The 25,704-nt window shown below is 45.1% G+C and overlaps 1 protein-coding gene and 1 pseudogene across 13 annotated transcripts in view; both read right to left on the reverse strand.

Annotated features, from left to right (window-relative positions):
- CEP85 (centrosomal protein 85) overlaps positions 1-20,864 on the reverse strand; it is a 50,224-nt gene extending 29,360 nt beyond the window's left edge. For 3 of the 13 annotated variants that reach the window (XM_015440275.4, XM_005544354.5, XM_074015772.1), the window contains exons 1-3: positions 14,245-14,754; positions 9,139-9,211; positions 4,767-4,919 (exon numbers count right to left, since the gene is read on the reverse strand). In XM_015440275.4, coding sequence (XP_015295761.1) covers positions 4,767-4,919; positions 9,139-9,211; positions 14,245-14,307 — 289 coding nt within the window. In that variant the 5' untranslated portion in view covers positions 14,308-14,754. Of the gene's footprint in view, positions 1-4,766; positions 4,920-9,138; positions 9,212-9,864; positions 10,032-11,396; positions 11,501-14,244; positions 14,755-14,954; positions 15,087-20,724 lie in introns of those variants that run through there. The other 10 variants (XM_074015760.1, XM_045377261.3, XM_074015755.1 and 7 more) reach the window with 6 other exon arrangements.
- On the reverse strand, positions 2,374-2,462 carry LOC123570674 (small nucleolar RNA U3; annotated as a pseudogene).
- Positions 20,865-25,704: the final 4,840 nt, after the last annotated feature.

Genomic DNA, 25,704 nt, shown 5'->3' on the forward strand with positions numbered 1-25,704 from the left:
AGGGGTTCTTGTCAACTAGACTGCAAGCTAGATTCATGAAAACAAAGTCTAAGAGTTAAGATTAGAGGCCAAGAGCGTGGCTCACGCCTATAATCCCAGCGCTTTGAGAAGCCAAGGTGGGTGGATCAGCTGAGGTCAGGAGTTCAAGACCAGTCTGGCCAACATGGTGAAACCCAATCTTTACTAAAAATATAAAAATTAGCCGGGTGTGGTGGCACGTGCCTGTAATCCCAACTACTCAGGAGGCTGAGGCAGAAGAATCGCTTGAACCCAAGAGGTGGAGGTTGCAGTGAGCCAAGATCACGCCACTGCACACCAGCCTGGGTGACAGAGTGACACTCCATCTCAAAACAAACACACAAAAAGAGTTAAGATTAGGATCATGGTATTTAACAAACACAGCAGTTTAAAAAAACATCTAGGGCCGGGTGTGGTGGCTCACGCCTGTAATCCCAGCACTTTGGGAGGCCGAGGCAGGTGGATCACGAGGTCAAGAGTTCAAGACCAGACTGGCCAACATGGTGAAACCCCGTCTCTACGAAAAATACAAACATTAGCCAGGCGTGGTGGCGCGCCTGTAATTGCAGCTACTCGGGAGGCTGAGGCAGGAAAATCGCTTGATCCCAGGAGGCAGAGGTTACGGTGACTGAGATTGTGCCGCTGCACTCCAGCCTGGGCGACAGAGTGACTGTCTCGGAAAACTAGTAATAATAATACAAAAAAAAAACAAAAAACAAAAAACTTCTAGACCATTATCTTTGGTCCCTATCTCAAGAGGACTATTACAATTTTAAAAGAATGCACTAGAAATACAAAATATGTTCCCAAAAGAATAAAAAAGAGAGTCACACATACAATCTGTGTAGCAGTGTAACTGAATTAAATACAGCTGGTTATTTCAACGGGAAAAATCTAGACTATTGATTTTAAAAATATCTATTATTTAATAAAAATAAAAAGGTCCCATGACTGCACATGCAGACAAAACCTTAACAAGTGAAAATTAAATTAACAGAAGACTTTTGATTACACAATTGATAGACTATTACACAGTCAGAAGACCAGAATCTGATAACCAGCTGTATGATGTTAGGCAAGTTACTTAACTCCTTGGGAATTTTTGTTATTCACCAATCAAAATGAGCAGAGGTGATTTTTGAAGTCCCGTGTACCTCAAAATCTGATTCAATTCTACTCAGTATTTACTGAGCACAGTCCCCACTATACATATAGTTGTCAAACTATTAAAATTAATGCTAAGGGCTGGGTGCAGTGGCTCACACCTATAATCCCAGCACTTTGGAAGGCCAGGGCAGGAGGACTGCTTGAGCCCAGAACTTCAAGAACCAGCCTGGGCAAGATGGTGAGAACCCGTTTCCACAAAACAAAACAAACAAACAAAACTGGCTGAGTGTGATGGTACATGCTTGTAGTACCAGCTACTCAGAAGGTTTAGGTGGAAAGATCGCTTAAGCCCAGGAGTTCAAGGCTGCAATGAGCTTATGATCACGTCATTGCACTCCAGCCTGGGTGACAAAAAGAGACCCTATCTCTATAAAACAAACAAACAAAAACTAAAATTAATGCTAGATGTCTAGGAACCAGTAATAGTAGATGTGGTCCCCACTACCCCCTCTTTTATTTGGAGACAAGATCTCACTATGTTGCCCAGACTGTACTCAACTCCTGGGCTCAAGTGATTTTCCCACCTCAGCCTTGGGAGCAGCTGGGACTACAGGTACTGACCACTGTCCCTGGCTTTTTTTTTCTTTTCATTTTTAAATTTACTCCTCTCAGCTCATACCTATTTAAGAAAAACAAAAACCAAAAACCTTTATTGAAATACAATTCATATATCATACAATTTGCTCACTTGAGGTGTACGATTCAATGGGTTTTAGTATATCAATGGAATTGTGTAATCACTACAATCAATCTTACAACATTTTCATCACTCCAAAAAGAAAACTTCTTACCCTTTGGCAGTCATGCTATGTTTCCACCAGCCTCTGAAGCCCTAGAAAACCATTAATCTACTTTGTGTTTCTGTACGTTTACCTATTCTGGACTTTAGGCATTAGATTCTCATAAGGAGCATGCAATCTAGATCCCTCAAATGCATAGTTCACAATAGCATTCGTGCTCCTATGAGAATTTAGTCCCACCACTGATTTGACAGGAGATGGAGCTCAGGCGGTAATGCTCGACCTGCTGCTCACCTCCTGCTGTGTTGTTCCTAACAGGCCAGACTAGTACTGGTCCTAGGCCCAGGGGTTGGGGACCCCTGATATAGATGGAATCATGCAATATACAGCCTTTTGTGTCTGGCTTTTTTTTTTTTACTTCATATATAATGGTTATTTCATTTTATTTTCATTTTCTTTTTCTTACCGGTGCTCTACACATTCAGAAAAACTTCTCTAGTAACATACTACAGAAATGATCCCTGAAAATATAGTCTTAGTATATGTTATTATTATTATTATTTTTTGAGACAGAGTCTCACTCTGTTGCCCAGGCTGGAGTGCAATGGCACAATCTCAGCTCACTACAACCTCCGCCTCCCCGGTTCAAGTGATTCTCCTGTCTCAGCCTCCCAAATAGATTACAGACACACATAACCATGCCCAGCTAATTTTTTGTATTTTAGTAGAGATGGGGTTTCACTGTGTTGCCCAGGCTGGTCTCGAACTCCTGAGCTCAGGCAATCCACCCACCTTGGCCTCCCAAAGTGCCAGGATTACAGACATCAGCTGCCACGCCTGGCCAGTATATGTTTTTAAGGTAGCACACATACCAGTATTTCATTTCTTTTTATTGCTGAATAATATTCTACTGTATTATATGGATATTTTATTCATTCATTCATCAGTTGTGGGTTTTGGATTATTTCTACTTTTGACTATCATGAATAATGCTGCTACCAACATTTATGTATAAGTCCATACAAAAACTTGTGTATTCATTTATATCTAGGAGCAGAACTATCAGGTCAGGAATAACCTATGTTTAACCTTTATTTCCCTAAAGGAATAAAAAACAGAGTCACACACACAACCTGTGTAACAAGGTGATTGAACTTACCTTTTTTTTTTTTTGAGATGGGGTCTCACTATGTTGCCCAGGCTAGTCTCCAAACTCCTGGACTCAAGTGATCCTCCTGCCTCAGCCTCCCAAGTAGTTGGGATTATTATCATCTTTTGGAGTATAGCCATCCTAGTGGCTGTGGAGTAGATGTTTTAAAATTACAACACATGATTATTGAAGTGACTAGTTTTGTGACTTTAAGAAACTCATTCAATCACTTTGAAATTCAGCCTTCTCATCCGTAAAATGGAAATAAGACATATTATAGGGTTCTTAAGGGCTTTAGTGAAATAATATAGAAAAAATTTATAGTATCTATCACAAAGCATACAATCAACAGTAGTTAATTATTATCATTAGGTTCTCTGCCTTCTAGAACTCACCAATCTAAATGGAAAAACAAAATGCCCTCATAAAGTATTAACTGGCAATACTTAAGTGCAAAAACAAGTGGCAGAGATAATAAAGACACAAGAATGTAAGGAGAATGATATGACTAATGAGTGTAAGGGATAGGAAAAGCCTGTGGGATATTTGCTGGATCTTGAATAGTAAGATCAGCATAGCTAGGAAAGGCAAGAGGAGGCAGGCATCGCACACATGGGCCCAGATTAAAGAAGGAAAAAAAGAGCCCGGGTATCAGAAACCCAAAACCAGCTGCGTATGGTGGCTCTAGCCTGTAATCCCTGCACTCACTCAGCACTTTGGGAGGCTGAGGCAATAGGATTGTTTCAGGCAAATAGTTTGAACAATATAGCAAGACCTCAATTCTACAAAAAATAAAAAATAAATTAAAATAAATAAATAAATAAAAAACATAGCTGGGTGTAGTGGCACCATGCTGGTAGTCCCTGCTACTCAGGAGCCTAGGAGTTTAAGGCTGCAGTGAGCATGATGGCACTACTGCACTCTAGCCTTGGTGACAGAGCGAGACCATCTCAACAAATTAGTAGAAACAAAACAAAAAACAGGACTGTACATTCAGACCTGGTGACAGCAGGAAATATGTTTGAGTGGGTGGCATAGGGACGATCACAGAACTGAAGGCTCTGAATTTCATCTCCCAAGCAACAGGAGTTATTGAAGATTTACAGGAAACTATGAAATTAGGCTTTTAGCAAAAATAATCTGGCAGCAGAGGGAAAGACTTGAGGTCAATTAACCTATTAGAAAGTTGTTTCAAAGGCTAGGCACAGGGGCTCATGCCTGTAATCTCAACACTTTGGGAGGCTGAGGCAGATGGTTCTCTTGAGTCTGGGAGTCCAGACCAGCCTGGGCAACACGGCGAAACCCCATCTCTATAAAAACACACAAAAAATTAGTGAAGCATGGTGGTGCATACCTGCAGTCTCAGCTACCCAGGAGGCTGAGGTGGGGAGGATCACCTCAGCCTGGGAGGCTGCAGTGAGCCATGATCACGCCAGTGCACTCCAATCTGGGTGACAGAGTGAGATCCCGTCCTCCCGTCCCCCAACAAAGTTGTTTCAGATAAGATAAAAAATGGAAATTTAGATAAAGGGACCAGATGTGAGAAGCACAGGGAAAGAAGACAGACTCCTTGAATGGACCGACATTATGAACATTCTGGAAATAACACAATCTGGAAATGCCAATATACCCAAAATGAAATCTGAAAATGACAATACATATTGGTAATCAAATAATTAATACAGACTTACCCTCTGCAATATCTGAGCATGATGTACCAATGGCTGTGTCCCCACTGTCGGCTACACTTGAACAGCGGCTGAAGCGGCTCCGAAAGGGCTCCGAGATAACTGGGGTCTGCCATTCAGTCCCCAGGGAACTGCCCTTCTGAATCACATTGGAACCTGAAACAAGAGGCATTTCCCACCTTTACTGTGAACGAGCTGATGTAACCCCATTAGATCGTTTTTTTACAAAATCACATAAACCATGAGAGAATAGCAGCAATCTACCCCTTTCTCTCTTCTGTGCCTATTTCAGCTGCTCCGACCTAGTTTTTTTTTTTTTTGGAGACGGAGTCTGCTCTGTTGCCCAGGCTAGAGTGCAGTGGTGTGCAACTCACGGCAACCTCCGCTTCCTGGGTTCAAGCAATTCTCTGCCTCAGCCTCCCGAGTAGCTGGGATTACAAGTGCCTGCCACCACGCCCAGTTAATTTTTGTATTTTTAGTAGAGACGGGGTTTTACCATCTTGGCCAGGCTGGTCTTGAACTCCTGACCTCATAATTCACCCTCCTCGGCCTCCCAAAGTGCTGGGATTACAGGTGTGAGCCAGCGGGCCCAGCCTGAGCTAGTTAATTTTAAGTGGAAATAATATGAGAAGTGAGAATATTCAAAGATGGTAATAAGTAAGACCCACCAAGAATCCAGGAGTACTGGAACAGAAAACAATCATATTTAATAGCAGTGGCCATTTATTGAAACCTGTAAAGACACAGCACCTTACAAACATAATCTTGCCTACCTACTTACTGAAAAGTATTACCACCCCTATTTTACAGAGGGGAGGGCTGATATTTGAACCCAGTTCTTTCTGATTCCAAAACCCACATTCTTTCCTCTTACAGTTTCTCAATGGTGCTTTTGGCATTCTGGGGATGACCATTCTTCAATGTGTAGTCTATACATTACAGAATGGTTTAGCATCCCTGGTTCCCACTCACTAAATGCCAGCAGCAACCCTCAACCAAGCAACAAGCAGTCCAGTTCCCAGTTGAAAATCATTGCTTCGAGGTTGCAGTGAGCCAAGATCGCGCCATTGCACTCCAGCCTAGGCAACAAGAGCGAAACTCCGTTCCCCTCATCCCCCAAAAAAAGAAAAGAATATCATTGTGTCACTGAACCAGGGTACCCTCAATAGGTGAATCCTATGGAGATCAAGGTGAGTTTTGAAAGTCAATCTGAAGAGCCTAGGGTTTTATCTTGAGAGCTATGTGAAGAAATCACTAAAACTGCTGAGCAGGTTAAGACAAAAAGACCGGTGAGATTGATTTGATTTAAAATATGCTGTTTGAGGGGAGGTAGGTAGGAAGTGTTCAATAAATACTTGATTCACTAACATTCTAGCAAAGACTTAAATTTATTTTTTAAAAACCACTATAATTTTCCTAAGGTGTATCTGGTAATCCATGTAAACAAATAAACAAAAAAACTAACGGCAGCTACTTATCCTCCATTTAACCTAAAGTGTGACAGCTGACATCAGAAAATACGGTTCTACAGACTCTCTGATCTAGTGGAAGGCAAATGATATTTAGACACAAATTACTTTATTCCTTTCTTCCAAGTTTAGTGCTTCTCCCATTTTTTTAACCTATTTTCTTCCACTTTTGCTCCTTTTTTGCTACCCTTACCTTGGCTTTCTACTGAAGGCAACCTGACTTTCCCCAAATACTTCTATTCTTTGGATCACAGTGACTGCCTCATTTGAAAGAATCTTTATATACTCAATAATCTGTAATTGTTATAGAAGACACAGGCAACAGTCAGAGTTTCTGAGCAGCATGAGATTAGCCAATGCTACTATACTAAGTTGGTGTAATTCTAACCCAAAGCAAAGAAATCTGACCTTCTGGTGAGTCTACACAGCTTTCTCTCTCTAGTCAGTGTAAAATTTGCCAGTCTTTTTGAAACAGTTAAGATTGAGGGCCTCTATTACCACCTTCCTGACTTCCTACTGGAAACTGCTCCCTGTTACTACTACTAATCTTCCACTCTTCATCGTTACCATTTTTCCATCCACTTACTCCATACTCTAACTCCAAAGAGTTATTTGTTAAAAACATATTTTGATATATTTATAGAGGTTTACACTTATTTCAAAATTGAAGTTCAAATGCTGAAGTTGGCCGGGTACCGTGGTCATGCCTGTAATCCTGGCACTTTGGGAGGCCAGGGCAAGCAGATTACCTGAGCTCAGGAGTTGGAGACCAGCCTGGGCACATGGTGAAACCCCGTATCTACTAAAATACAAAAAAATTAGCCAGGCGTGGTGGTGCATGCCTGTAATCCCAGCTACTTGGAAGGTTGAGGCACAAGAATCACTTAAACCCAGGAGACGGAGGTTGCAGTGAGCTGAGATTATGCCACTGCACTCCAGCCTGGGCCACAGAGCAAGATTCTGTCTCCAAAAAAAAAAAAGCTGAAATTTTTTGTGTTATAGTGCATGTCCTATCAGTAGCATCCTTATCAATTATTAAGACCTTTATTAATCTGAATGAGATACTACTGAAGAGAGAAAAAAACCATCAGAAAGCTTTGTTAGGAAAGGGAATGTTCCAAAAACTTCCATTATATACATAATTGTCATAGAAACTGTACAAATCTCAGAGAATGTGCAAGCACATAAGCAGGTGTTTAAAAAATATTTGCTGAGGCCGGGCACAGTGGCTCATGCCTGTAATCCCAGCACTTTGGAAGGTTGAGGCGGGCGGATCATAAGGTCAGGAAATTGAGACCACCTGGCTAACATGGTGATAACCCATCTCTACTAAAAAATACAAAAAATAAGATGGGTGTGGTGGCGGGCGCCTGTAGTCCCAGCTACGTGGGAGGCTGAGGCAGGAGAATGGCATGAACCCGGGAGGCAGAACTTGCAGTGAGCCGAGATCGTGCCACTGCACTCCAGTCAGGGTGACAGAGCGAGATTCCGTCTCGAAAAAAAAAAAAAAAAAAGCTGAATGAATCTTGAATTGATTCAACTAATGCTTATAATGGTGCCTACTATATGCAAGGCAGCATGCCTAAGAGAATACACCAAACATTTACTGAATATCTATGCTGAGGAAGGCACTGTGAGATTTTTAAGTTAAATAAAACATACCTTAAGTTGAATTAAATGTGCCCTCTTCTTTACCAATACCCCAGAATTCAACAAGTCATTTTTCTAAAATACTACTTATTTGAAATATGTATTATCTACTTAACATGCCTGCACAGTGTATACATATATTTACGTGTTTAATATACAGTCAGCTCTCCGTATCCGTGGTTTCTTTTTTTTCCTATTTTTTTGAGACACAGTCTCGCTCTGTTGCCCAGGCTGGAGTGCAGTGGCCCGATCTCAGCTCGCCTCAACCTCCGCTTCCCAGGTTCAAGTGAATCTCCTGCCTCAGCCTCCCAAGTAGGTGGGATTACAGGCACGTGCCACTGCACCCTACTAATTTTTGTATTTTTAGTAGACACGGGGTTTCACCATGTTGGCCAGGCTGGTCTCGAACTCCTGACCTCAGGTGATCCACCCGCCTTGGGCTCCCAAAGTGCTGGAATTATAGGTGTGAGCCACAGCGCCCGGCCATATTCACGGTTTCTACGAGTGTGAATTCAACCAATTTTTTTTAATGGCATCTTACTAAATGTGCATAGACTTGTTTTTCTTCTTATTCCCCAAACAATACAGTATAACTATTTACATAGCATTTACATTGCATTGGGCATTACAAGTAATCTAGAGACGGTTTAAGGTAAACAGTAGGATATACATAGGTTATATGCAAATACCACACCATTTTATATCAGAGACTCGAGTTATCTGTGGATTTTGGTATCTGCAGGAGTTCTTGGAACCAATCTGCCATGGATACTTAAGGACTATAGATATTTAATATATTTACTGAAGTTTAAAAATCTTGTTAATCCACTCTAAAGTTAAATTTCTGAGTTTCTAGTAACAACACAACAGAATCTGTTGGCATCCAAGCAGAATTTCAATCTTTGTGGGCTAGCAGATGACTGACCCACCCGGAGGACAAAGACAACATAGAACACAGTAATTTATGCTGTGTTTTTCTGATTTCAAATGGAACTATGTTCCAAAGTCATTCTGTTCCAATCCTTTATGTGTCGTCCTCTCCCAACCACGTGGTCCTGTTGAAAGCCATGTAGGACAAGAGATAAATAATTGTTCCCTCAGAGACCTGTTTTTATATTCTATGAAGCTGCATGTTATTTTTGTTCTTTTAGCACCAGCATTTCAGTGAATGCTTGTTTGTTCAATATTTACCTTAAGGAATATGAAAAAACAGAACAAAGGTCAGAATCTAACCCAGAAAACTTTTGACTACTCACTTGGTGAAGTGATGTGAGAGATCCCCTCAGTTGGATATTTCTCCTGCATGGCCATCACAGTTATCTGAGCCAACTGTAGAATGAAGGAATAACCAGTCAGTTCTCTGCAGTATCTTTGATTCCCTGCAAGTTGGTTCCCATTCAACTGAAACTGTCAAAACCATATAGAATATTCAAGTATTTGGCCAGGCACAGTGGCTCACGCCTGTAATCCCAGCACTTTGGGAGGCCAAGGCGGGCCGATCACCTGAGGTCAGGAGTTCAAGACCAGCCTGACCAACATGGTGAAACCCCATCTCAACTAAAAACACAAAAATTGGCCAGGCGTGGTGGCACACATCTGTAATCCCAGCTATTGGGAGGTTGAGGCAGGAGGATTGCTTGAACCCAGGAGGCAGAGGTTTCAGTGAGCCAAGATCACACCACTGCACTCCAGCCTGGGCAACTGAGCAAGACTCCATCTCAAGAAAATAAAAAAGAATATTCAAGTATTCTAAATGTTTTACTCCTAAGGATATTTAGGAGTAAATATGTTTTTATGTATTTTACTTCTAACGATATTTTTAAAGACAAAGTAAATCTCAATACTCCACTCTACTTATCTCTTCCTAAATCCAGTACAGAAAACCTAGAACCAGAGATTACCAATGCAGACTCCATATGGTCCTAGAACCCTTCTGATTTTTACAAAATTTAAAAATATTACTTTTAATTAACAAACTTTACCATGAATCTTCTCAGCCATGGGGACATGATGACAGGATGAGGTGGATAAAGAACTAAAGAACTGGCCGGGCGCGGTGGCTCACGCCTGTAATCCCAGCACTTTGGGAGGCCGAGGCGGGCGGATCACAAGGTCAGGAGATCGAGACCACGGTGAAACCCCGTCTCTACTAAAAATACAAAAAATTAGCCGGGCGCGGTGGCGGGCGCCTGTAGTCCCAGCTACTCAGGAGGCTGAGGCAGGAGAATGGTGTAAACCCAGGAGGCGGAGCTTGCAGTGAGCCGAGATCACGCCACTGCACTCCAGCCTGGGCGACAGAGCGAGACTCCGTCTCAAAAAACAAAAAAAAAAAAAAAAAAAAGAACTAAAGAACTAAACCAACAGTGAAGTATTACAGCCTCAATTATGATTAACATAAAACAAATTCCTCAATTCTTCCAGTAATTAAAGTCGGTCATACGCTGTATAAAGATGGAAAGAACTCTTGATCATAAGTAGAACCGCAATCCTGAGCTAGGAACATGAAGCTCTCGTCCCATGTTCTCACTCCTTAAAATACTTATATTTACAGTACACTAGGGGTAGGTGCCAAGAATTCAGCAGAAGCAGATTTGAAGTCTAAACAAATACACTTGAACCCACTAAACATTAAGTTACCAATTTATTAACCACGTAACCTTGGGCAAATTTCTTAGTATCTCTGTTCCTCAGTTTATTCATATAAAAAGGAGGATAACGACACAACCTAATTCATGTTAATTCATTTATAATTAACTTACAACAGTGCCTGACACATACTAAGTGCTGTTATTACTTGGCAATTTACATCAGCAAAAGTGGCACTGTACACCCATGGAAGATCAAGGAGTATAAATTCAGAAACTCTAAATTTATAAAAGCCCCAAAAGAGTTTGGGACAATTCAGCCAGGCTCAGTGGCTCACGCCTGTAATCCCAGCACTTTGGGAGGCCGAGGCAGGCAGACCACCTGAGGTCAGGAGTTCGAGACCAGCCTGGCCAACATGGTGAAACCTCGTCTCTACTAAAAACACAAAAAATAGCCGAGCGTGGTGGCAGGTGCCTGTAATCCCAGCTACTCGGGAGGCTGAGGCAGGAGAATCGCTTGGACCTGGGAGGCGGAGGTTGCAGTGAGCCAAGACCAGCCAAGATCGCACCATTGCACTCCAGCCTGGATGACAGAGCAAGACTCCCTCACCAAAAAAAAAAAAAAAAGAAAAGAGTTTGGGACAACTCACAGAACATAACTCTCAGAGGTGAAAATCACTCTGTAGAAAAAAGAAGACCATATGGTACTATTTCTCTAACGTACTTTAGTGACCTCTATAGTATTCTCTCAGTAACAACAACCCAAACCCTTATTAATCCACTGCATTTACAACAGACAAAGGGTATCATCCTCAGAATCCCAGTTCTTCACATACTGGGTGAGGGAAGCTTTGTTCAGTAATAAAAGCTTTAGTTTATGGCAAGTATGATTCTGTGAGTTAGATGATGATATAGAAGGATTAGATTACCTCCTTACTAGTGATTTCCTTTCTTGTCAATATCAAAATCCTTTTATTCACTCCTTTCTTTAAAGGATGACAAAACGGTAGGCCCACTGGATTCTAAGACGTTTCTAAATTCAGACAAGTTGAAAATATGGTGACAGAAGAACTCCCAGTTACCCTATGACTCAGCAATTCCACACTGAAGTATATACCCAAGAGAAATGAAAACATAGGTTTACACAAAAGCTTCAATAAGAATGTTCATAGCAGCATTATTTACAATAGCCAAAAAGTGGAAACAACACAAATGTCCATCAGCAATGAATGGATACATAAAACATGGTATATCCAAAAACCAGAATATTACTCAGCAATAAAAGGAAGTACTGATACATGTGACAACATGGATGAACACTGAAGACATGCACAGTCAAAGAAGTCAAACAAAAGGCTTGATCCTATTTACATGAAATGTCAGAATAGGCAAATCCAGAGAGACACAGATAGTGACTGCAAGGGACTGAGAGGAGGGAGGGTAGGAGAATAGGAAGTGACTGCTAATGGATATCGGGTTTCTTCTCAGGGTGATCAAAATGTTCTGAGATTAGATAGTGGTGACTGACTGCACAACCTTGCCAATATATTAAAAACCTCTGAATTGCACACACATAAAATTAAATTTTATGGTACGTGATATAAATCAAAAATAAAATTCTAAGGCACCCCCAACCATCTGAATGGACCCCTCCCCTTGGCTAAGGACATTCCAAAGTTAAGCTGAAAAACCTGTTAAGGCCATGAAGGCGGTAGTGGTGGTGGAGTCCTACACCCCTCATTATACCCTCCTCCCTTCTGGAATTCAGGAAAAGCATTAACATTAACACAGATGTCTGTAAGAAACATTTACAATCTATTCTCTCTAAAGCCTGCTATTTGGAGGCTTCATCTGCATAATAAAACCTTGATCCCCAGGATTCCTTAACCCAGACATTCCTTTCTATTGATAATAACTTTCAACCAACTGCCAATCAGAAAATTTTGAAATCTACCTATGACCTGGAAGCCCCTACCCCCTAACAGCTGTCTTACCCTTCCGGATCAATGTAAATCTTACATGTATTTGATTGATGTCTCATGTCTCCCTAAAATGTTTATAACCAGGGCACACGTTATCAGGATCACGTGAGGGCTGTGTCAGGGGCCATTGGTCACCCATATTTGGCTCAGAATAAATCTCTTCAAATATTTTACAGAGTCTGACCCTCATTGACAACAAATACCTCAAAAAGAAAAAAAGAAAGAAAGAAACCCCTTAAGGAGTAAAACAATACAAAATAAATCATTCTTAAGTTCAGAATTAGATGAGCTACTGGTGGAAATTTTTGGGACAACTGAAGGAGACGGACATTTCCTGGGATAAAAATGAGAGAAATGAATGTACAAGAAGTAACACAACCAATTACAAAGCTTAGAAAGGGAGTGAATGGAGGCAGACAGAGGGGGAAAAAAAAAAAAAAGCACCCACCAGGATTAGTTTCCATCTTCAAAGCCCTTTAAACTACAGAAATGCCATTCATTCAACAAATTTAACATGCATTCTGCACTTATTACCTATCAAACACTGTGCTCAACACTTTGCAGGTATCATGTCTCACGTTTCATGCTCACATCAACCCTACGAGGCATCAACCCTCATTTATGGATGAGAAAATAAAGGTTTATAGTAGTGAAGGTCATACAGCTAGGAAGAGGCTTCAAAGCCAGGACTGTACTCTAATGCTACAGGAGTCTAGTCAGCATTCTACATGTGACAAAACACAAAAAAAGGGATCAAGCATGGCACCACAAGTTGGAGTTTCTGCCTCAGACAGCAAGAGCTGCAAGCCTCAATTATATTAGCAGCAAAAGTTCATAGCATTTCTTCACTTTGTCCTTGGTCATCACCTAGGCTTTATTTCTCAAGTTGCTACCCAAGAATTAGATTTTGACTGCCGTTAAGTATTTTTCCCCTATAAGAATTACAATCTAAGTGTGGCCAGGTGCGGTGGCTCACTCCTGTAATCCCAGCACTTCGGGAGGCCGAGACGGGCGGATCACCTGAGGTCGGGAGTTTGGGACCAGCCTGACCAACATGGAGAAAGCCCGTCTCTACTAAAAATACAAAATTAACCGGGCATGGTGGCGCATGCCTGTAATCCCAGCTACTTGGGAGGCTGAGGCAGGAGAATCGCTTGAACCCGGGAGGCGGAGGTTGCGGTGCGCCGAGATCGCGCCACGGCACTCCAGCCTGGGCGACAAGAGCAAAACTCCGTCTCAAAAAAGAATTACAATCTGTGTGGAACATCACGCTTCGCAGCTGTTAAGAGAACCACATCAAGACAAGAGAGGATTTGAAGGGACACACAGACAGCTGACACAGACACACGAAGAATCTCACACCATCACACTATTTTCACCGCCTTGATCATTCATTAAACCTTGTGAAAGAGAAGCCAAATCCTCGACAAGAAGTTGCCTTTACAAACAAAAGTCGTGAGACATACAAAACCACCAGATCATTATAAAGCAGACAAGGTCTGAGGGCAAGTAAATGAGACCTGGCTAGCTGCTTCATCCTTGTATCACCACCGTCCCCTACTTAACCCAGTGTTCAATTCATCAACCGAAATTTACTGCGTGCCTACTATGCACCTGGCTCTGAGCCACGTGTTGGGAATATACTGGTGTAAAGGATCGCTCTCATTAACTGAGGTGAAGTAAGCGTTGAATATATTGTTGAGCAAATAAACCTGAACACACTCAACTTTCAGTTCAACCAAAGCACCAACTCCTTCTTGCTGAAGGAAAGTTCCTCACCTTCCGCCCTACTGACCTTTTGGGGGATTTTTCTTTGTTGTTGGCGGCTTCCTATACACAGTAGGCTGTGGAGCAGCATCCCTGGCTTCTTCACACTACATGCCAGTAGCAAGCCCTGGAGCTGTGACTATCAAAAATTTTTCCAGACATCGACCAATGTCCCCAGGGAAGCAAAATTGCCCCGGCCGAGAAGTCCCGGGGTAAGGCCCCGCCAAGTGCTCTCCGTCCCACAACCCTAATTCTCTACACAGTCTTCCAACCTCGGCCCAAACTTCACCTCCTCGGGGAGGGCTCCCTGACCTCTCCGACTAGATCCGCACCTTCTATTTTGTGCTCTTTGTAAGATTTTTCCACTCTACCCTCACTGCGCGCCGAGGGATTACCCCGCTTAACGTCGACTCCCCTCCCAGGGCTGTGCGCTCCGCGAGGGCAAGGAATGCGCCGCCCGCTGTATCCCTGGCTATCGGCACAGGGCCTGGCACGCAGATAAAGCGACTGCTGTGGGGTGAACCACGGAGGGCAAAGCAAGGCAGCGGGGTAAGCGAGGGGAACGCGACGCGAGAGGGCGTGTGCGGGGGCACTCGCTTCGGGGCGGAGGCGCATGCGCTTCGCTCTCCCTTGCCCCTCACGGTGGCAGGTCGCGAGCTTCTGAGGCTTCACCGGAGCTATGGGAGCAGAGGCAAGGTCGGCCACTAGGACTGGGGCTCCCGAGGGAGGAAAACTTACACGGGCCTGAAAGCGGGCGGCGAAATTCCTTACTCGGGAAGACTGACTGCAGCCACCACGTCTTCGGTGAGCGGTGGTTCCCTCCCTCAGCTCCTCTAACGGCCGTTACACGCCCGCCAGGCCGCGCGCCACAGAACGCGCGTCCTTCGGCCCCACCCCGTTCTGCCGCCTGTGGCCAATCGGGAATCGAACCGCACCGACTTCCCGCCCCTTTCTGTCCGTTTCTGACCAATCGGCAGTCGAGCCTTGTCGGTATCCCGCCCCCGCACACTACCCTCTGCTCTGAGAGCCGGACAGATCTTTCTGCGCATGACCACGCAGCCACTTGGCTTGTTCTCTGCTCCTTGCCCCGTTTTACCTGTAGGTGGAGCCCTGCTCACCTATACCTGGAGGGGCCTGCTGGGCCTGTGCAGGTTGGGAAGGTGGCGGCCCGGGGGCGGAGAGAGGGGACACGAGAATCCCACTCAACCTGCCTCACCCTCCTTCCATTCCAACGCGCGTCTATCTGTTCTCCCACCTGAAGCAGGGGTTCAGGTTGTGACCAGGAGTTAAGGTGTGGCCTGGGTCACTGACTAGTCAGGGTCAAGGCTTGGTCTGGGTTGGAGGCAGTGGCCAGCCTGTGACTAAGGTTCAGGTTGAAGGGTAAAGGATCAGTCCCACCTCCCTCCCCAAACTTGGTCCCCAGGAAAAGGAACCGTTAAGTTCATTTGCATTAATAGGCGCTTGAAGAGTCAGAGAGGAGAATTGTTTCAAGTGAGAACAGAACCATCAGCCAAAGGAATGAATCTCGGATAGTGAAATTTTGGGTATCTAGAAACCTGACTTGGGAGGGAGAGATATTAAAAAGTTGTGTAGGAAGCCGGGAGCGGTGGCTCACGCCTGTAATCCCAGCACTTTGGGAGACAGAGGAGGGCGGATCACGAGGTCAGGAGATCGAGACCATCCTGGCCAACATGGTGAAACCTCCTCTCTATTAAAAATACAAAAATTAGCTGGGCGTGCTGGCGCGTGCCTGTAATCCCAGCTACTTGGGAGGCTGAGGCAGGAGAATCGCTTGAACCAGGGAGTCGGAGGTTGCAGTGAGCCGAGATTGCGACCCGGTACTCCAGCCTGGTCACAGAGTGAGGCTCCATCTCTAGAGAGAAAAAAAAAAGTTGTATGATTTCTTAGCTTTAAGAGCCAGACAAAGCGAGTTCATTACTGAATAAAAGTCACCCTGGAGGAAAGACCCTAGGGATGTGCCCCAAGGTTGTATCGTCTGCGCTCTCTTTTAGTATTTTAAGGTAAAAATATAGGAGACATAAAATAGCAGATTTAATGGATAATGAAAATGAACCTGGGTATGATATGAAATTAGGACCAGAAGCCTCTGTTAATGTAAAGGCTAAAAAAAAAAAAAATGTTAAGACAGGGTGTCTAAATGAATAAATTTATGGACTAATGGGTAGAAAGCTAGAAAGTGTTAGTCCTGGCCAGACACGGTGGCTCACGCCTGTAATCTCAGCACTTTGGGAGGCCAAGGCAGGTGGATCACCTGAGGTCAGGAATTTGAAATCAGCCCGTGGCCAACATGATAAAACCCCATCTCTACTAAAAATGCAAAAATTAGCCAGGTATGGTGGTGGGCGCCTGTAATCCCAGCTACTGGGGAAGCTGAGTCAAGAGAATCTCTTGAATCCAGGAGGAGAGGTTGCAGTGAGCCAAGATCACTGCACTCCAGCCTGGGCAACAGAGCAAGATTCTGAAAAAAAAAAAAAAAAAAAAAAGAAAGTCAGAAAACGTTGAAGGCTTCCATTTCTTTTGTGAAAGGCATATGTGAGGAGGGAGGGAACAGGGGCGTCTAGAGGACTGAGAAGAATTAGGAAGATGTGAATTGCTGATACAGAGGATAGAAGAGAAATCCGACTGAAACATAGTGGAAGTGTTGAGATTTAAATTTACAAATAGCAAACAGTACATTTGTACAGTTCTTTTTAATAGATATCTATAGTTTAAAAGTAACTCTGTTATCTACTGCCAATTTTCTTTTTTGTTTGTTTGTTTTGTTTTGAGACAGTCTTGCTCTGTCACCCAGGCTGGAGTGTAGTGGCACGATCTCAGCTGACTGCAACCTCCGCCTCCTGGGTTCAAGCAATTCTCCTGTCTCAGCCTCCTGAGTAGCTGGGACTATAGGCACCCACCACTACACCTGGCTAATTTTTGTATTTTTAGTAGAGACAGGGTTTCACCATGTTGACCAGGCTGGTCTCAAACTCCTGACCTCAGGTGATCCACCTGCCTTGGCCTCCCAAAATGCTGGGATTACAGGCATGGGCCACCACAGCCAGCCCTACTGCCAATTTTCAAACGTGAATGACTTGTCATATGTATATATATATACAAATATACTAGTCAGGGTTATGGCACAGTCTGAGGCTAGGGTCAGGGCTTGGTCTGGGTTGGAGGCAATGGTCAGCCTATGACCAGGGTTCAGGTTGAAGGGTAAAGAATCAGTCCTGCCTCCCTCCCCAAACTTGGTCCCCAGGAAAAGGAACCATTAAGTCCATTGTCCATTTGCATTAATATGAGCTTGAAGAATCAGACTGGAAAATTGTTTCAAAGGAGGAACACACACACACGCATTTGAGAAGGGGTCTCTTTATGTTGCCTAGGCTGGGCTCAGACTCCTGGGCTTAAGCTATCCTCCCGTTCAACCTCCAGAGTTGCTCGGACTACAGACCTGTGCCACCACTCCCAGCTCATTTATATTTTAACAGAGACTTTTGGTCCTAATTTCAGAGAATATTCACGACCAACCTCTTTAGATATATTCTTTTTTTTTTTTTTTTTTTTTTTCAAGATGGAGTCTTGCTTTGTCGCCCAGGCTGGAGTACAGTGGAGTGATCTCAGCTCACTGCAACCTCTGCCTCCCGGGTTCAAGTGATTCTTCTGCCTCAGCCTCCTGGGTAGCTGGGACTACAGGCACCTGCCACCATGCCTGGCTAATTTTTGTATTTTTAATAGAGACAGGGTTTCACCATGTTGGCCAGGCTGGTCTCTAATTCCTGACCTTGTGATCTGCCCGCCTTGGCCTCCCAAAGTGTTGGGATTACAGATGTGAGCGCCTGGCCAATATGAGATTCTTAAATCATCAGTTACATTATTGTTTTTAAAAGACTTGCTGGATGTATTAGTCTGTTCTCACACTGCGAACTGTTCTCACAGTGTGAGAACAGACTAATGTTAACTGGGTAAGACATACCCAAGACTAGGTAATTTATAAAGGGAAGAGGTTTAATTGATTCACAGTTCCACAGGGCTGGGGAGGCCTCAGGAAACTTACAATCATGGCAGAAGGGGAAGCAAGCACATCCTTCTTCACATGGTGGCAGCAAGGAGAAGTGCCCAGCAAAATGGGGGAAAACCCCTTATAAAACCATCAGATCTTGTGAAAACTCACTATCATGAGACCAGCATCATGAGACCAGCATGAGGGCAACTGCCCCCATGATTAAATTACCTCCCATCACTTTCCTCCTATGACACATGGAGATTATGGGAACACGATGAGATTTGGGTAGGGACACAGCCAAATCATATCACTGAATATTTTAATAAAATATATCAAGTACACTATGACTTAATAACTGAAAAGGGACGGGGTTAGGCCAGATGTGACCTACCTCAGTATAATAAAAAATAAATTGCAATCCCAGCACTTTGGGAGGCTGAGACGGGCGGATCACAAGGTAAGGAGATCGAGACCATCCTGGCTACCACAGTGAAACCCCGTATCTACTAAAAAATACAAAAAACTAGCCGAGTGTGGTGGCCAGTGCCTGTGGTCCCAGCTACTCAGGAGGCTGAGGCGGGAGAATGGTGTAAACCTGGGAGGCGGAGCTTGCAGTGAGCTGAGATCCGGCCACTGCACTCCAGCCTGGGAGACAGAGCGAGACTCCGTCTAAAAAAAATAAAAATAAAATAAAATAAAATAAATTGCAACTTTGTTACAATCATATAATTAGAGTTACCACTTTCATATGCACTGTGTTGTCTGGTGGATTATTTTACAAGCATCTATTGTTACAGAGCACTGAGGCTTCTTTAACATGGTCAACTAATTTAGTTTAAATGCAATAGCTTCCTTGTTTACTTAATTTTATTTCATTTATTTTCTTTTTGAGATATTTAAGCAGAGTCAATATTTTGTCCTTATCCTTCAAGATATATATGTATATATTTTTTCTACTTCCCTTCTTCCCTCAGGATATATTTTATCTATTTGTTTTTGAGACAGAGTCTTGCTCTGTTGCACAGGCTGGAGTGCAATGGCACAATCTCGGCTCACTGCAAACCTCCACTTCTTGGGTTCAAGAGATTCTCTTGCCTCAGCCTCCTGAGTAGCTGGGATTACAGGCACCTGCCACCACGCCCAGCTAATTTTTGTATTTTTAGTAGAGAGGATTTCACTATTACCGCCAGGCTGGGCTTGCATGCCTAACCTCGGGTGATCCACCCACCTCAGCCTCCCAAAATGCAGGGATTACAAGTGTGAGCCACAGTGCCCAGCCAGGATACATTTTAAATAATGGCAAGGGCTAATGCCTTCAATAGCAGGGCTGTTTAAACAGTCTACTACAGATGTATAAAGTCAATATGAATTCACAATAAAATGTAATTGCTGATTTAATAAATGTGTGACTTTGATGTGCATGAAAAAATAATATGGATTGTTCATTTGACATGATTTTTTTCAGGAGCTGTTAAGGCATTTAAGACAACAAAATGTTCCTGCAAATGAAAAAAAAATTTTTTTTTGAGACAAGAGTCTTGCTGTGTCGCCCAGGCTGGAGTGCAGTGGCGAGATCTCAGCTCACTGCAACCTCTGCCTCCCAGGTTCCTGCCATTCTCCTGCCTCAGCCTCCCAAGTAGCTGGGACTACAGGTGCCCACCACTACGCTCGGCAAATTTTTTGTGTTTTTAGTAGAGACGGGGTTTCACCGTGTTAGCCAGAATGGTCTCGATCTCCTGACCTCGTGATCCACCCGCCTTGGGCAGATAAATGTGTACACTGCCAAAGTGCTGGGATTACAGGCATGAGCCACCGTGCCCGGCCAGCCTGCAAATGAAATATTAAGACTGTTAAATTTAGCTGTTTTTTTTTTTTTTAGAAAAGGTCTTACTGTCACCCAGGCTGGAGTACAGTGGCAGGAACACAGCTCACTGCCTCAGCCTCCTGAGTAGCTGGGACTACAGGTGCCCGCCATCACGCCCGGCTAATTTTTTTTTTATTTTAATTTTTAGTAGAGACAGGGTTTCTCCGTGTTAGCCAGGATGGTCTCGATATCCTAACCTCGTGATCCGCCCGCCTTGGCCTCCCAAAGTGCTGGGATTACAGGCGTGAGCCACCACGCCCAGCGAGGGTTGAAGTTTTGAAGGACCGTTATGGAACAGAAAGAAGGGAGAGACTGTTTCTAGATCATTAAGGAATATTTACCAAAAAAAGGCTGGCACGAGGGACAGCCTGGGAGAAGAGTAATCTGATGTGACAGGAAAGGTAAGAATGGAAGGAGACAGGCAGAGAAGGCTCAGACTCGAAATTTACTGAGTGAGACCAGGACCCGGTGAGGAGAGCAGAAGCCGAGGAGGACATGGGCTCGGGGAGGAGATTTGCATTTAGGGAAGAGTGGAGGGCATGAAGGAAGGAGGGGACTTGGTGGCGGGTGTCAGAACAGGTCGGTAGGAGGCTCTGGAAGAGGAGTCAGGGAGGCCCCAGAAATGATCCAGTTACCGCTTATTCGGATGGGCTCGAATACTATCCAGCTGCCGTCGCGCTCCAGACCCTCCCGCGTTCGGATCTCCCAGGAGCGATCCCTCCCAGGCGAGTTCTTCTGACTACAGGCCTGCGGGCAACTCAAGCACAAAGGTAGCGAAGCCGGCCAGGCGGGGACTTTGCCCAAGACCCCAGGGTAGCCCCACCTCTCTCCCCGCCCCAAGTGAGTTCACCAATCCACAAGACCTAGGTCTTCAAAATCCCGCCTCGTCTTCCACAAGCCCCGCCCATGGCAGGACCTGCCAGTTCCCAGCACCGCAGTCCCCCAGGCCCCGCCTTCCGTGACGCTTCCGTGAGGACGGCGCAGCTGGGAGTCCGGCTACCCAGCCTGCCCCGCAGGAACTGCCTTGCAGGCAAGGCTGCGGCGACTGCGCAGGAGGCCCTGGGGCTGCCCACTCACTGGTTGGCACGAGCGTCTCGCCCGCGTGTCACACAGGGTCACTCGGCCGTGCAGATAGAGCGTATCGCTCGTCGAGAAGCCGATCAGGTTGAAGGCCAGGGTCACCTCCAGAAAGGCCCCGTTGGCCCGCAGGCCTGGAGCGGCCGGTTGCTGATGCGGCAGCTGTGGGGGAGAGGCAGCGTCACGGGCCCGCGGTGCCCATGGATGAGCACCGAGCGCCGTTGCCCACTTTTCACGTTTACGTGTATAGGTGCAGATGCTGGTCTCATGCTGAGAACTTTACATGGATTGTTTCATTTCATCCTTACAGATTCCGTGAAGAAGACAATACTTTTGCCCCTCACCACCCCTTTTTTAAAGATGAGGAAACTGAGGCTCAAACTGAGATTCAAAGAGGGTTGCCCAAGGTTCTGCAGGGAGCAGGCTGGCCCCAGCGCCCGCCCACAGTCTTAATCACTGGGTTCTATTTCCTCCTGACAAAGGAGGAATGACAGGCGAGGGACAGGTTTAGCCGTGGTGTGTTTAAGAGCCTGTACTAGAGACCGATGGTGTGTCATAGGTGTAGTCGCCTAAACTCCGAGTCCTCTCTTGTTCTCTCAGCTGTAAAGTGGGGGAAATAATACTTCATAGGGTTGTTTGGAGGAATAAATGAGGTAATAAATGATTCCCTGTGCTCTGTGAAGCCTTGTTACTAAAATATGACCTAAAAGCCCAGAGACCCAACTCTTTCCCAAGAATGTTGAGGAAGAACTTGGATTTACTGTCTCTGTGTTCCCAACACTTAGCAAGATCTGCAACTTATTGTGTGAACTGAGCCTCAGTTTCTCTATAAAGTGGGAATGAAAATATAGCTATCTTGGCCAGGCACGGTGACTCACGCCTGTAATCCCAGCACTTTGGGAGGCTGAGGCGGGTGGATCACCTGAGGTCAAGGATTCGAGACCAGCCTGGCCAATATGGTGAAACCCCATATCTACTAAAAATACAAAAATTAGCTAGGCATGGTGGCCGGCGCCTGTGGTCCCAGCTACTCCGGAGGCTAAGACAGGAGAATTGCTTGAACCTGGGAGGCAGAGGTGGTAGTGAGCTGAGATCGTGCCACTTCACTCCAGCCTGAGCAACAGAGTGACAAAATATAACTATCTCATAGAGTGTGTTGGAGGCTTAAATGAGTTAATATATGTGAAGTGATTCAAACTGTCTGGCGTAGAGTCAATGCTATGTCAGTATTAGATATTATTAGCTACTAAATATTATGAATGTCCAATATATAACATATATATAGCACTCTGAAATGTTGTGTCTTTGTTTTTTAGTTTTATCATTGTAGGCCCTCAGTAACTGAGCAAAGAATAAAAGAAATGCATGTTATTTGGTGGCTGCAAGATCTTGGGCAGGCTTTAATCTCTGAGCCTTAATTTAGTTATCTTCAAAATGGGAATGATAGCATTATTCAAGAAACATTCACCCAGCACTTACTTTCTTCCAGCGTTTGCATGCCAGGGATACCAAGAAGAGTGACAGCATCTGTGCTCAAGTGTATAAAAGCACCCAGCACAAGCCAAATCCAAGGGTTGGTCTGGCACTCACAGGAGGTTACCAGACCTGACCTCTTGTTCACAAAGTGGTAAGTGACCTTAACAGCACCTATCCTGGAGATGTTGGTGCTGGCAAAGACCTCACTGACCACCAGGGCAAATTGGTCTGGATCACTGCTTATGGCCTTGAGGACCGTGTAGGGGGGCATGCCAAGAGGAACTGTTCTGTTCTCAAGCAGAGTTGAGAGCTGAAGGTCTGTAAAGATGCCCAAGATGATGATGGTGTCCCCAGTGCCCGGAACGTGGATGGTGCTATATCTGGAGAGGGACAGAAGTGAAACCCTTATCATGAAACCGTAGAGGGAGAGACACTCACCCACACCTTCTGCCTCCCGAAGGTCACTGAGCACTGGTAACCATAGAGAATAAAGAGCGGGCGGAACAAACCTGCTTACCTTCTTCCTGGTCTGCCTAAAAAGTGAGGTACCACCTCATAGATCCCCAGACCTAGGACCCTTGAAGCCATCCACAGGAATTTACATAGACAACTTGTATGTATTCCTTCACAGAAGCTCTTTTTTTTTTTTTTTTTTTTTTTTTAATTGAGACAGAGTCTCACTCTGTTGCCTAGGCTGGAGGGCAGTGGCATGACTACGGCTCACTGCAGCCTCAACCTCCCAGGCTCAAGCAATCCCCCCACCTCAGCCTCCCAAGTAGTTGAGACTATAAGCACACACCATCAAGTCCAGCCAGAAGCATCTCTTTTCTTCCACTAATGCTTTGAATTTCCATCTAAGAGGTGCCTCTGTTTGAGCATATGGGAGCAACATCCTGAGGGTGCTAACTCTTGTGCCTGGATTAGAGGTAGAGAGGTAGAGAACTCGATAGGCTCCCAGGGCCCAGCCAGAGTGGAAGCTGACGAGGCAGAACTTATGGGAAGGAGAATACCTGGTAGGGATGAGTCTGGCTGACATTCACCACCAGGGAGTACTTGCAGCTGAAGCTGAGCATTGTGGAGTCATTGCTGATGAAACCAGGGAGAACCTGCAGAAGCTGCACCTCCAGAGAGTACAGGGCGTGGCTGCTGTTGGTCTAGAAAGGACAAGAAGGCTGCCATTACTCTCAGATCTCCAGAGGAGATGCCTTCTCCCACCCTCATTTGCTGCAAGTTGTTTACTTATTTTATTTTATTTTATTTATTTATTTTTTTGAGACAGAGTCCCTTTGTTGCCCAGGCTGGAGTGCAGTGGTGCGATCTTGGCTCACTGCAACCGCCGCCTCTCCGGTTCAAGTGATTCCCGGCCGCAAGTTGTTTATTTGAATAAAAGTGATTGCTGGGCACGGTGGCTGTAATCCCAGCACTTTGGGAGGCCGAGGCGGGTGGGTCACCTGAGGTCAGGAGTTCCAGACCAGTCTGGCCAATATGACGAAACCCTGTCTCTACTAAAAATACAAAAAATTAGCTGGTCGTGGTGGCGGGTGCCTATAATCCCAGCTATTCAGGAGGCTGAGGCAGGAGGATCACTTCAACCTGGGAGGCAGGGGTTGGAGTGATCAGAGGTCGTGCCACTGCACTCCAGCCCGGGTGACAGAGCAAGACTCTGTCTCAAAAAATAAAAATAAAAAAACAACTGGTAGCTGAAGTTTACTGAACATGGGCTGCATGCCAGGCACTGTGGTTTGACCACAATTCTCTGAGGGGAGTTATCCCATTATACAGAAGAGCAAACAGGCTTAGAAAGGTTAAAAATCTTATCCAGGCCGGGCGCTGTGGCTCACGCCTATAATCCCAGCACTTTGTGAGGCTGAAGAGGGTGGATCACCTGAGGTCAGGAGTTAGACAACAGCCTGACCAACATGGAGAAACTCCATCTCTACTGAAAATACAAAATTACCTGGGCTTGGTGGTGCATGCCTGTTATCCCAGCTACTCAAGAGGTTGAGACAGGAGGATCGCTTGAATCTGGGAGGCAGAGGTTGCAGTGAGTGGAGATCACGCCATTGCACTTCAGCCTGGGCAACAAGAGCATGGTGGCACGTGCCTGTAATTCCAGTTATTTCAGAGGCTGACACACGAGAATCACTTGAACCCGGGAGGCAGATGTTGCAGTAAGCAGAGATCACACCACTGCACTCCAGCCTGGGCAACAGAGCAAGACTCTGTCTCGAAAAAAAAAGATATGTTTTGTTATTATAAAAAAGCAGTTTATTAAAAAGAACACAGAGAGGGCAGGCACAGTGGCTCGTGCCTGTAATTCCAGCACTTTGGGAGGCCGAGGCGGGCGGATCACGAGGTCAGGAGTTAAAGACCAGCCTGGCCAACATAGTGAAACCCTGTCTCTACTAAAAATACAAAAAATTAGCTGGGTGGGGTGGCAGGCACCCATAAACCCAGCTACTTGAGAGGCTGAGGCAGGAGAAGGAATCACTTGAACCTGGGAGGCGAAGGTTGCAGTGAGCTGAGATCATGCCATTGCACTCCTGCCTGGGCAACAGTGCAAGACTCTGTTTAAAAACAAAAACAGGCTGGGCGCGGTGGCTCACGCCTGTAATCCCAGCACTTTGGGAGGCCGAGATGGGAGGATCACGAGGTCAGGAGATCGAGACCATCCTGGCTAACACGGTGAAACCCTGTCTCTACTAAAAATATAAAAAAAAAAATTAGCTGGGCGTGGTGGCAGGCGCCTGTAGTCCCAGCTACACGGGAGGCTGAGGCAGGAGAATGGCGTGAACCTGGGAGGCGGAGCTTGCAGTGAGCCAAGATTGCGCCACTGCACTCCAGCCTGGGCAACAGAGCAAGACTCCGTCTCAAAAAAAAAAAAAAAACAAAACAAAAAAAAACAAACAAAAAAACAAAATACTGAGAGAGTTCTGGGAGCCTAGCCATGGACTTAGCCTTTCCATGTTGAAACTGCCGATTCTATTCCATAAGCTAAGCTAGAGACCCCGTGAATCCCTGGGTGGCAGAACCAGAGACAAAGGCAGACAACTGGGAGGAAC

This window comes from Macaca fascicularis, chromosome 1, assembly GCF_037993035.2.
Source record: "Macaca fascicularis isolate 582-1 chromosome 1, T2T-MFA8v1.1".
NCBI classification, from domain to species: domain Eukaryota; kingdom Metazoa; phylum Chordata; class Mammalia; order Primates; family Cercopithecidae; genus Macaca; species Macaca fascicularis.